The 13,379-nt window shown below is 46.6% G+C and overlaps 1 protein-coding gene across 4 annotated transcripts in view; it reads left to right on the top strand.

Annotated features, from left to right (window-relative positions):
* Positions 1–13,379, top strand: part of MYO1C (myosin IC) — a 111,881-nt gene that overhangs the window by 57,511 nt on the left and 40,991 nt on the right. For all 4 annotated transcript variants that reach the window (XM_024194392.3, XM_024194391.3, XM_024194393.3 and 1 more), the window contains exons 9-14: positions 4,740–4,811; positions 5,104–5,223; positions 5,506–5,588; positions 6,363–6,468; positions 8,103–8,183; positions 13,011–13,102. In XM_024194392.3, the coding sequence (XP_024050160.1) occupies positions 4,740–4,811; positions 5,104–5,223; positions 5,506–5,588; positions 6,363–6,468; positions 8,103–8,183; positions 13,011–13,102 (554 nt within the window). The remainder of the gene's footprint in view (positions 1–4,739; positions 4,812–5,103; positions 5,224–5,505; positions 5,589–6,362; positions 6,469–8,102; positions 8,184–13,010; positions 13,103–13,379) is intronic.

Consider the following 13,379-nt stretch of genomic DNA (forward strand, 5'->3'; position numbering starts at 1 on the left):
AAAGACTAAGGGGTGATGCAGTAACAGATGAGAGGAGGAGAAGAAGGGAGGAGCAAGTTGTGGAAGGTATTGATGGTGAAGATGGGTAACCAGTGAAAAGATTCAGAGTGTGGGAGTGATATGGCCATAGCAATAGGTGAGGAAGATGATCTCACAGCTAGAGAGGAGGTGGTTATAGTGAGATAATGAAGTCTGGGTGTGTGTTTTGACTATCTGGACCGAGAGAAAAGGATGGTGACATTAGTTCTTCTTTGAGTGCTTGTTCACGTCGATTCCATTGTAGGTGTGCGTGCCCACGTGCACAATTGTCGGAGACTTTTGCCTTAGCGGTATCCGTAGGGTCGGCTGCGGTGCCCTCTGGAATGCTGCGCCCATGCGTCGGTATATCAGGCGCTGCCAGCCCTACTCCCTCTCAGTTCCTTCTTACCGCCCGTAGTGGTCGGTCGGAGCACTTCTTTCACTTGCTTTGCAAGTGGTCAGCAGTTTTTCTTCTCTCTCTCAACCTCCTATTCCAACTGTAAATAGTTCCGTTTGTTGTTAGTTAGTTAGTAAGTACCTGATAAGTGTTAGTCAGTTGGGGGGGGATGGAGGGGGCACGGGACTTTGCCCCGGGTGGGGCATGCCCCCGTCTCCAGGTTTTAAGCCCTGTTCTGACTGCAACAGGCCTACGCCTGTTAGCAACCCACACAGTAGCTGTTTAAAGTGCCTGGGGGAATCCCACATAAAAGAAAGGTGTCGCATCTGTAAGAACTTTCGTCCCAGGACACAAAGAGCGCAACATTTTATTAAGGGCCCTTCTGATGGAGACCGCCCTTCGTCCAGATTGTGAGTTGGCACAGCCCAACGCAGCACCCAGCACTTTGGCTTCGGAGTGTAGTGCACCTCCAGCACCAGGCTCCTCCCAGTACCTGCCCCCATCGCCGGTGTCGAAGAAGAAGGTGAAGAAGATGGCACTGAGCAAACCTAATCAGGGGCTGTTGGGCAAAGGACCCGGCTTGGGCCGCCTGCCAAATCTGGACCTGCAAGAGGGCTCAGCCCCGGAGAATTCCTCCCCCCAAAGGGACCCACTACCAACTCTGGGGAGGGGGAGGAGACCCAGACTGACAGTGCAGTCAACACCCGCTCAGCTCCTGGCACCAGAAGAGCATAAAGCACTCCTGCTGCAACTGGCCCCGTATTTGGCGTTGGATCTGACTAAGGCTCCCCGCGAGGGCAAGCCCGCTGGAAAGGCCTTGCACAAGTCAAGCGAGCACCACCAGTCTCCGGAACCAAGGGAGAGCCCTATTTCGCCACATCCTTGGTCTCCGCGTCGACCCAGGTCTCCGGCTCGCTGATAAGAGTCGTCTGAACTGCACTTCCAGTCTCCACCTTCACGCTGGAGTTCACCCAGGGTCAGACTATCATCCCACAGTCTGCACCGGTCATCATCACGCCATCAGTCATAGTCACCAAGACCCTGGGGACGCTCCACAGCATGGCGCCGCTCTCCCTACTCCCGGCACCGGTCTCCCGCAGAGACAATTAGACCCCATACCCAGACTTCAATGACCTGGTCACCAGAGACCAAGGACTTCTCTGGCTCAGAGAAGCAGTTCAGCCCCACACCTAGATAGCAGTGCAATTAGGCTCTGGAGGGTGCATCAGCTGCGGCAATGCCAACGTGGCAGCGAGGCCCGTGGCTGACGCAATGGCCTTATTGGAACGCCTGTGGGGTACCAATTATGCCAATGCAGGTGGAACGAGGGTGTCCACGGTGGGTGATGCTCCCTGGCCAGCTGGAGCAAGCCGCTAGAAGCTCCTTGATCGCCGCATTGGACAAGCCCAGATCGGCACCAGTGGCACCAACAACACTGGGATCGGTGCAGGATGCACCGGGGGGCGCTGCGGGAGAAGAACCAGTGCCTACCCCAAGACCTCTCTCCCCGGTGGGTGATGACACCCCGGGACCTCCCTTGGTAGTCCTCTTCCTCCCCACACAAGGCAGTGGCGGGACTCTCCTGGGCTAGTCCACCTGATGACTTCAGGGAGCATCAGGTGCTGCTCCGCAGGGTGGCTGAAAACTTGGGCCTCAAGGTGGAGGAAATGGTGGAGCAAGAGGACATATTGTTTAACGTGCTTTCCACGTCCACCCCTGCTCGTGTGGCATTTTCGGTATACAAGGGGGTCCTGAACATTGCCAAGACCCTCTGGCAAACCCCATCCTCCCTTCCACCCAGTTCCAAGAGGGCAGAGAAAAAATATTTTGTCCCACAAAGGGGTTTGGATATCTGTACACTCACCTGCCCTGGGGGTCATGGGTCATGTCGGCAGCCTATGAAAAGGATAAGCAGGGGCCGGCCAGTTCTACTCTCAAGAATAAAGAGGCAAAGAAACTGGACTTGTTTGGTCGCAAAATTTATTCCACAGCCAGCCTCTAGTTTCAGGTGGCAAACCACCAGGCCCTCTTGGGGTGTTACAATTTTAACTTGTGGAACTCCCTCCTCAAAATTCAAGGACTCCATGTCCCAGGAGGCAGCCTAAGAGTTCGGGTCTCTGGTGGAGGGAAGACACTGTGGCAGCCCGGTGCTCCCTCTAGATGGCCTGGGATGCGACCAACTCAGCTGCTCGGGTGGTGGCCTCGGTGGTGGTCATGAGGCGCAGCTCCTTGCTCCAGACTGCCAGCCTGTCCCAGGAGATGCAGGCCTCAATTCAGGACCACCCATTTGACGGTGTCGGACTATTCTCTGACCAGATGGACATGAGGTTGCATGGCCTAAAAGACACTCAGGATACCCTCCACTCACTGGGGATGCATACGCCTCAGGCCTCCAGGCCGCCGTTCCAGCCTCCTCTGCTGCCAAGGCAGTGGCTGTCTTGGCAGGGGCCTGCAAGAAGGAAAGATACAGGGTTTACCTGCCGCTGACCTTCCTCCTCCCGCTCTCCTGTGCAACTTGGCCCGGTGAAACACCGCGGGGGGTCAAAAGCGCTTGTTTTGAGGGTGTGCTCGGTAGCAACACACCAGTCAACTCATTGGATCTGCCCTTCCCTTTTCCTAAACTGCCTCTGCCCCTTCCGTTTGGCTTGGTCGAGGGTCACCCGAGACCGTTGGGTGTTGGACATAGTGTTATCGGGCTACACCCTCCAGTTTACAGCCTCCCCTCCCTCCCTCCCACCCACCCCTTCCCTATCCCTCTTCAGAGAACCTTCTCACGAGCAACTCCTTGTTCAGGAGGTAAACAACCTACTGCAACCGGGGGCAGTGGAGGAGGTCCCTCAGGAAATGAAGGGGAAAGGGGTTCTACTCCCATTATTTCCTGATACCGAAGGCAAAAGGGGGCCTATGTCCCATTCTGGACCTGCTACGGCTCAACAAATTCCTCGAAAAGTTGAAGTTTCACATTGTGTCTGTGGCCTCCATTATACCCTCCCTAGATCCGGGTGACTGGTATGTCACTCTCGATTTGAAAGATGCTTATTTCCATGTCTCAATCTTCCTGGAACACAGATGGTTCCTAAGCTTTATGGTGGACCAGTGCCATTTCCAATTTATGGCGCTCCCCTTTGGCCTCTCCTCGACCCCACGGGTCTTTACAAAGTGTATGGCCCCAGTAGCCACTTACCTGAGACACTGGGGGGTTCAGGTATACCCGTATCTCGATGACTGGCTCATCATGGGCAGATCGCAGGATCAAGTGCAGAGCAGCCTCGATCTGGTGCGAGCCACATACCGTGACCTGGGCCTGTTAGTCAACACACAAAAGTCGACCCTCGTACTAGTGTAATGGATAGAGTTCATCGAGGCAGTTCTGCACTCCACAAGGGCAAGGGCATTCCTCCCGGAGTCCCGCTTCCAAGCCATGTCGGTGGTAATATCCTGTGTAAGGGATCATCCCTTACTACCACCCTTACCTGTCTACGGCTGTTAGGTCATATGGTGGCCTGCACCTACGTGGTTCGATGTGCCCAACTCCATCTCTGGCTGTTGCAGGCGTGGTTGGCATCGGCGTACATCCCCAACAGACACAACCTAAACTTGGTAGTCAAAGTGCTGAACCACATTTGGGCATCTCTGGCATGGTGGCTGGACCCTGTGTTGGTCTTGCAGGGAGTTCCCTTTGCGGGCCCGTCCGTGTTGCTGATTCTGGTGACCGATGCTTTGGACCTCGGATGGGGAGCCCACCGGGGGAATCTCAGTACTCAAGGCCGTTGGTCAGGGGTTGACTTCTCCCTTCACATAAAAGCTAAGGAGCTCAGGGCGATTTGCCTGGCCTGCCAAGGTTTTCGGTCCCAATTGCAGGGCAAGATTGTTCAAGGAACTGAGAGGGCGTAGGGCTGACGGCGCCTGATATACCGATGTATGAGCATGGCACTCTAGTGGGTGTCACAGCTGACCCTATGGATACTGCTAAGGCAAAAGTCTCTGACTGTGCACGTGGGTGCGCACACACCTAGAATGGAATGGACATGAGCAACACATCTCAAAGAACAGTTACGAAGCGTGGGTAACAGATTTTTTTCTGTGCACTCTGCTGGAATGGTCCTGGTAAACCAGTAATGTCCAATCACCCTATCTTACTGTTGAGTGCATGTGCCTACTAGAATGAGGAGTGAATCACTGTGAATCTCAGCAGTGGACAGGATGTGTTAATCAGTGAAGAGCAGGACTTGATTAGCTATGGGGCCTAAAGTTTCTAATGTCTCTAAAACAGATGTGAAATTAATACTTTCTCTAATTGAGTTTTCCTTTTGGTGGTTTGCAGCTCCTGGGGGTTGAGGGCTCTGTGCTCCGGGAAGCACTGATCCACAAGACGATCATAGCAAAAGGGGAAGAGGTGAGAACATGAGCTGGCAAACTGGGAGACATCCAGAACTGAAGCCAACTAATATGGTCTGCTTTGTTATCAGGTTAAACAGTTCACCTTCTGGTTACAGATTTCTCACAGGTCTGAGAGGAAACTGTCTCTGTATTTCTTGGTCTCATGTAACCTACTTGTGACTAACTAGTAATCAGTACCTCTGGGAGATTGTGATGTGTGCACAACTAGTTATTAGTATTGTGTTCCGAAGATTGCATCGCTCAGTGGACTGATTTTTTGAATTTGTCTCTTCTCCTTCCACATACAGTTGGTCAGTCCTCTGAATCTGGAGCAGGCAGCCTATGCACGGGATGCTCTAGCCAAGGCAGTATATGGGCGCACCTTCTCCTGGCTAGTGAATAAGATTAACAAGTCTCTTGCCTACAAGGTAAATTTATCTCTCACTTGCACTCCCGTGATCATATTATACGACTGTGCTACTAAAGTGGGTGGGAAGAGTGAGTTCAAACCGTTGAACTAGGAAGCAGGGAAGGGGTTCAGCTCAATACTGAACAATGATTTTCTGACTGCATTCCTCTCTCACTGAGAGGAGTGAGGACCAGACAGTAGAATTATATGGGAAGATAGCAGTGGAGGTTCACGACTGCTTTTGAACCTAATGATAAAAGCTACACCAAATGTGACAGAGTATTCTGTGTCTTTGTTACAGGAGGCAGAATGCCCAGGCTGGAGGAGTGCAACAGTTCTAGGGCTGCTTGACATTTATGGATTTGAGGTTTTCCAGCACAATAGGTTTGTTTCACCTCAGTGTCTTTGAGCTTTGAATAACCTTGTTTCCTGTGATTTAATCCTGTTATTTTGTTTCCTTCCCTCAACATTAGAATAATAGGCTTCACCATGCCTGGCACTTTTTTAATAGAAGAGGTTTATGTAACATGAGATTAGGTCTCAACTTCAGGAAATCAACAAACTACCTGATAGTAGTAGGCAAACACCTTCTGAGCGAGAGGCCTAGTCTTAACATCTCTAGATAGGGACATCTGTGCCTAGTTGGGACCCTGCTAGACTCAGCATTCACTACTATTTATCATCTTAATGTTTCAAGGATGCGTAACTGATTTTTGCCCATCTTGGAGCCTATCTACACGACCGCTGTAATCGCACCTACATGCAGTTGTGTGGCATGGGTATGGGTATGGGTGTCCTCCTTCTAACACATTTTTGTTGTAGTGTGAATGAGAGATCACAATATGGAATTACATTGGAGCCTGTAACCTAACTATGGCAGATATCCATTGTTGGATTTTTAGTGTAGATAGGCCCTTATTTATATCTGCTGTATGCATGTTCCTCCTTGCTTACCTCTGATGGCTCTTTCTCTCTTCTGGGGCAAATCTGACTATTCATTGGTTCATCTCTGTAGAGCTCATATGAGTCTCTAGATCTCTTGCTTGTATCTCTCTTGATTTGTACCCAGATTATGCATGCTGCCTGACCAAAATGGTGCAGACTTTGTTTTATTGAAATACAGTGTGGGAGTGACTAATTCTTTCTGATTGTTTACAGCTTTGAGCAGTTTTGTATTAATTATTGTAATGAAAAACTGCAGCAGCTCTTCATAGAACTCACACTAAAATCAGAACAAGAGGAGTATGAGTCAGAAGGCATAGCGGTAAGAGCCAAGACCTCATTTTGTATTGTTTCCTCTGTAGCATCTCCTATTGGGAGAGGCCAGCTAATTAAAGGGAGCTGATGATAACTTGCAGTATGTAAACCAAGAATTTGGAAGTAAATATTTATTTTTACCTTATTTGTCTGTGTGTGATCCACCAGAACTGGTTCATACAAAAGGGGCTTCAAACTGGGCTCTGTTTTTGCACATGCAATCACCTGCTCACAGGTGATAGCATTTATTCAAACAAAACCCATTCAGATTAGAACTAGACCTGTTCCAGCATTAGTGATTATCTTGTTCTGTAGTCCTTTGTCTATACAATGCATAAAAATGTTAATACTGCTCTCAGCTAAGGAAAGTTGTCTTCTAGCTTGCTGGGTTAGAAGCTGTGTGTTTGGCACTGAAAGTCCTGCAGTTTTGCTCACAGCTATGATATTTGTAACTTTGAGGCTATCAAACATCAGAATTAGTCCATAAATTCTTGTCCTGTCAAGAATGTCACATGACATTGTGGCCCTTTGGCATTTTGCTGCCAGAAAATGTAGATCCTACCAATTTATTTTTGGAAAATTATTCTGTTTTCTTCTTGCTGGAGCCTTGCTTCAGAAAAACCCAAACTCCTGCCCTTCATACTTCTAAGCAAGACTTGTAGGAAGGGCAGAATGGTGATTGAGTTGTTTGATCCTTTATGTGCTACTGTTGGGATCCATGCAGTCATATAATTAAGAAATAGCAGAAGTGTCTGTGGTGGATTCTCTGCTTACTTACTGTGTGGAGATTCTGTACGGGTACCTGGTGCTGGCTAAAAGGCACTCAGATGCTTCACTGATGGGTGCTATAGAAGAACCCAGATAGATAGGAGAGTAAGGATGCTGTAAGACAGCCCTTTAGAAATTTCTCTGCTCCTCCCTCACCTTTTTGTTGCTACCACCAACTAAATATATTTTGTGAATGGCCTGGTTCCCAGTTTCTGAAGAGGTTCTTTCTCTTGAATCCTGCATTCAGAATTTGGAGACCTTTTTCAGAGCAGCAACCACAGAGATCGGCTGCTCTTTGAGTTAGGGAGACTACCTTTCACAAATCTGAATGAAAGATGAGAAACTGTGATGACATGACTCAGTGATGACCTGGAACAAAGAGAAATATTTCATTTTAGGGGTTTTGGTTTCAGGAATAGTCAGTCTTTTTGTGTGGTGTATGCACAGCAGGAGCAAGAACCCCAGCTCTGTATTAGTTTAGTTCCATAATATAAGCTTTTATATGTCTAGTTGCAACTGCGTAGTGTATTTGAGTTAGACTTCTTCTAGAGAGGGACGCTGCCCACTCCAGCCATATTTCAGAATAGAGAGCTTGGTTGCATAGGTTTCCCCTTTCCTTTTGACTGTGCTAGGACAAAGATGTTCACCCTCTCTCTAGCCAAACAAACAAACAAAAAACCCAGATATCAGAAAAATAAATGTATATTTATGAAAGAAATATATCTTTCATACTTGACATGTGGGCCTCAGGAAGACTGTTTTAAATATTTTCTATCCTCTGATATACACTGATCACTCAGACTATTTCCTTCCAGTGCAGAATCAAGATCTTTAATCAGTCTTTAATTGTGTGTGTCTTTTTGTGAATGGCAGTGGGAACCTGTCCAGTATTTCAATAACAAAATCATTTGTGATCTGGTGGAAGAGAAATTCAAAGGCATAATTTCTATTTTGGTGAGTTGACAAACCTGTATTTATTTATATATATTTTTAATTGAAGCTATTTAGGAGCATAATGGGAAGTGACTAGTCGTAGGTGAAAAGGAAGTGGAGGCTGGTATACAGGTTGTTGGTGGGAGTGGGGAGTGTGAGGATTGCGGAGGGAGGTAGAGAAGGGAGTAGAGCCCAGTGTTAAGTATGAACCATGTGTGGTAGACCCAGAGGCTAACCGTCTTCCATGCATGTTTTTGCATTTGCTGGCATTTCTAGCCATCTTTCTAATAAAGATAGAAGCTGCTTTTTAAGAAAAACTGTTTTAACTTACATTTTGATTGGGGTAATACTGAGACCTGTATTTCTATAATGCCATACAATGCATATGCACAAATTTCTCATTAACCACATCTGAGAGTATAGAAGAAGCAAGAACCTTCCAAGAAAAAAACATCAACAGAAAACAAATGTCTGAATGCACCAAAGCTCCGCTCCCCCATCCCCCCCCCACACCTTTAAACTGGCTGTCTAAGAGTGTCCTGCAGAGAGTCTGTTTGTTGGGGGGAAGAGGGATTCTGAGCAGAGCGCCTATAATCAAGAGAACTCTTTTTTTGGATGTTTTTCTACATTTTCAAATATATTGATTTCTATTGCAACACAGAATACAAAGTGTACAGTGCTCACTTTATTTTTTTTATTACAAATATTTGCACTGTAAAAATGATAAAAGAAATGGTATTTTTCAATTCACCTCATACAAGTACAGTAGTGCAATCTCTTTATCATGAAAGTGTAACTTACAAATGTAGATTTTTTTTTATATACTGTTTTGTTTTTGAGTACAATGTAAAACCTTAGAGCCTACAAGTCCCCAGTCCTACTTCTTGTTCAGCCAGTTGCTAAGACAAACAAGTTTGTTTACATTTACAGGAGATACTGCTGCCTGCTTCTTATTTACAATGTCACCTGAAAGCAAGAACAGGCATTTGCATGGCACTTTTGTAGTCAGCGTTGCAGGTTATTTACATGCCTGATATGCTAAACATTCGTATGTCCCTTCATGCTTCGGCCACCATTCCAGAGGACATGTTTTCATGCTGATGATACTCGTTAAAAAAAATATGCATTAATTAAATTTGGGACTGAACTCCTTGGGGGAGAATTGTAGTGATGTGAGATTTCTAAAAAATAGCTACAACACTGAACCCAAGGTGTAAGAATCTTCAGAGCCGTCCAAAATCTGAGAGGGACGAGGTGTGGAGCATGCTTTCAGAAGTCTTAAAAGAGCAATACTCTGATGCAGAAACTACAGAACCCAAACCACCAAAAAAGAAAATCAACCTTCTGCTGGTAGCATTTGGTCAGTAGTATCCACTCGGGCAGTATCTGCACCCTAGATGTCCTGGACTGTCCCCCCAGTCCAAAGGCATAAAGGGCAGAGCAGGCCCAACTATTCCTCAGTTCCTTTTTACCGCTTGTGGCAATGAGACAGAACCTCTGCAGTGTCCACTTCCCTGTGCACTGTGCTGGTGTTAGTTAGCAACTTTAGTTGTTAGTTAGTTCATATAGTTATTGCCTGTTGGCTAATATTTTATATATAATTTTTCTTAGATAAGTTTCAGTGTAGGTAGACATATACCATTCCCCCCCATCTCCCCCCCTTCCCTCCCCCCAAAAAGGGTGCTAGCAATATGGCAGAAGCTAAATCATCATTAAGTTTCAGTGCCGAATAACAACTGGCATTCCCAGTGCCTGCTCTGCTAGGAGAGGGACATATCCCCAAGCAATATTCCATATGTTGGTCTTTCTCTAAGCACAATCAGAATGCTAAAGAAGCCCACCTGAAGTTGTTCCTCCTCAAGAGTTCAAAACGCCTTCTCAGACACTGTTTTTTAGCTATGTCTCAGTCTATGGTCCTCTGATCAGTTCTTCTCCATTAGTAGCCTGGTGAGCTGAGATTCCATCCTGAGCTCTTGGGTCACACCTATTGAGAGACCCCAGTCATCCATTTTCATTCTGGCATCAGTCTTCTGACGGGCAGAAACGATGGGAGAAGGGATGAGCCAAGGTCTCTTTCTCAGATGCCTGGCAAGTCAAGACACAAGCATCATCAGACTTCTGACTCATCTCAGGCTCAACCTCCTAAGGGCCAAAAGTCTGAAAAGGTCCCTTGAAGTGCCCCAGTACAGATTACTAAGAGAGCCCCAGTTGCACCCACCATATCTGCAGACTGTTTTTTCTCTCAGTACCCAGAGCCTTGGGAACTGGTCACCTCAGAACCGTGTTCTTCAGTACCCAGCAATACTTGCTGTCTTGGTACCCAAAGCATACAGAGTACCAGTGACTTTGGGCCTGACACTACAGCTGTGTCTCCTAGAGAGGCTGAGGATGGTGATATCTAAGCCACCAACTACTGCACTGTTGGTACAGCAAGTCAGGGAGGTATCTCCAGTACCAACTTCTCCCTTTATATGCAGGGCACTCTGGATAGAATGGTCCCTCGCTTGAAGGAAGTGTACTCTTTCTCCTCATCCCCATCTAGACACATCTCCCACCCACTCGCCTTCCCCCTGGGGTACCATACTGGGAACCAGGAAGGCACTCGAGGGAGGATTCTACAAAGGAAAGTAGGAGAAGACCTGGACTCATAGGAAACATTTATCTTGGTACCCTCCTGCGTGTCTCCTACCTCAGTACTTCTATCCCTATCAACACTGTCCTTACTGGACACACTGGAGTGTACAGCCGTATTCGTGTAAGCCTGCGTCATCTGCTCCTTGCAGGGTTAGACCCCCCCCTCTTCAAAGACACAATATGGACCATCCCAGCCAGGCAAACTAGTGAAGCCTCAGATCCTGGAAAGAAAGGAGGAGGAGGAAAATGATGAGGAACAACAACCACAAGGGGAAGAACAACTTGTTCCTGCGGTGATCTCATCCTCCCCCGATGAGGCAGTAAGCCCCTCTATGTCTTCCTCAGTGGATGGTCTTAAATTATTCCAAGAGCTCATTAAACACATGGCAGAGATAGTGGATATACCACTAGAAGTAATGCAGCAAAAGTCCCACGAGCTCCTGGATATCTGCACCCTTCCTTGCCCAACAGGCTCCCCATGCCAATTAATGAAAGACCATTGGAGCCCTCAGATGACCTGTGGCATACACCAGCCTTGATACTGGTCACATCCAAGTGAGCAGAAAGAAGGTACCATATCCCTTCCAAGGGATTTGAATACTTTTATTCCCTCCCAGTACCACATTTGTCTGTAGTAGCTGCTGTCAAGGAAAGGTCAAAAATAACAAATACCTCCAAGAGCCGGATGCAAAGAAACTAGACCTTATCTCGTGCAAGGTTTACTCATTAGTCAGGCACCAGATGTGTGTGTGGCTAATTATCATGCTCTCCTCTCCATTGGAGCTGGGATAAGCTGTCTTGGTTTCTGGACAAGCTACCACAGGACCATTGAGAGGAGCTGAGAGCCATCATGACTGAGGGGCATTTGATAGCCCACAGTTCCCTATAGGCTTCACTGGATGTGTCTGACACCACAGTTGGTACTATGGCTATATTGGTGACAATGAGGTGGTCTCCCTGGCTCCAGTCCTAGGGAATCCCCAGGGAGGAACAAATAACAATTGGGGACCTTTCCTTTGAGGGTGGTGAACTTCTTAATTCTAAAATGGACAAGACCCTCCATTTTTTTAGAAGACCCCAGGGTAAATGTGTGTTCACTGGGTCTGTATTTTCCATCCCCAGAAAGGAAACAAACAAGACAACAAGCTTGCTTCAGGTAGCATCCTTGTACCCAGTATTTTCAATCCTAGAGAACTTCTGAGCTGCCTTAGCGTGCTCTACTAGTTCAGTGGCATCATCTTGTACTGCAAACTTGTGAAGCAACTATCAGGGCTTTGCTGCAGATATATTCTCTAAACACTATAAATAATGTATTCATGCCAGTTAAGCAGGGCTCAGTAGGAGCATCTTGCAGGCTGTTGTTTGATGCTAAACCCCCTCCTGTATTGCTGTTCTGAATGCAAAGTAACCAGCCAACTAGTGATAGGTAAGTTAGGTGGCAGTTGAGGATAAGTAGATCTTGTGTTATCTATGTATAAAACCCCCCAAAATGTAAATGTGTATAGAAACTGTATATATTTAATTGTTTTCCTCTTCTCCCTTTGGAGGTCACTTGTATTCTTAGGTTGTCAGTAAATGAAGCAGGAAGCATGTCTTTTTGTGTATTTTTACAACACTCAGCAAAATGGGGCACTTGTTACAGTTACGGGCACTGCTGTAATACTAGCTCTAAATAATAATGTCATATATTCTTGCTTAACTAGCACAGAAAATTGAAGGGCAAACCTGATCAGTTTCTTTCTTTGAGCCTCCTAACCCAGTCTAAATTCCTTTCTTTTTTAGAATCAATTCTGTACATAGATTAGAGTTACAGGGCTTGATCTGATTTCATTTTATGGTCACATTTTAATTGTGCTGCTCTTGAAAACTCAACTGAACTGTGGGAGCAGGCAAGTTCTTTGTATACAGGGAGACGACCTCTCACCAAAAGTCAAAGTGTACTTGTCTTCATCTGCTGGCCGGAAAGCATCTAAAAGTCTAACTAGTCTCCAAGAAGAAAAAAATTCTCCTTTTCAACACAGCAGTTCTTTATTATGTGAGTGAATTAGGCAGCCTCTCTAGTACAAGACAAAAACCTTCTAGAGAAACCAAATTGAGGGCACCATTTTAGTGAGATGAGGGTGGATCTGGCTTGCATACTGACATGTGTAGAAGGAAATGTTGAACATGTGCATTTTGTTGTATTGCTGTGTTTGTTGATTCCCCGCTTTACAGGATGAGGAGTGTCTGAGACCTGGGGATGCCACAGACATGACATTTTTGGAGAAGCTGGAGGAAACGGTGAAGAATCATCCTCATTTTCTCACGTGAGTGTTCAAGTAGCTGTTGCTAGTTTTGTCTTTATGAGGAGGGACAAAATACAGAATAAAGCTAATGAGTTTTAAATATACCCAGTCTCTGCTGTACCTATTACTGTATTTGTATTACAGTAGCACCCAGAGGTCCCAGTCATAGTGGGGCCCCATTGTGCTGGGAAGTGCATAAAAGCAAAAGATACTTGCTGTCCCAAAGAGCTTAGATTCTAAGGCTAGGACTACACTACAGCTGGGATTGACTCTCTGAGATTGATCCACCAGCGGTCGA

Source organism: Terrapene carolina, unplaced genomic scaffold (genome assembly GCF_002925995.2).
Source record: "Terrapene carolina triunguis isolate 2854851 unplaced genomic scaffold, T_m_triunguis-2.0 Scaffold231, whole genome shotgun sequence".
Taxonomy (NCBI): Eukaryota; Metazoa; Chordata; order Testudines; family Emydidae; genus Terrapene; species Terrapene triunguis.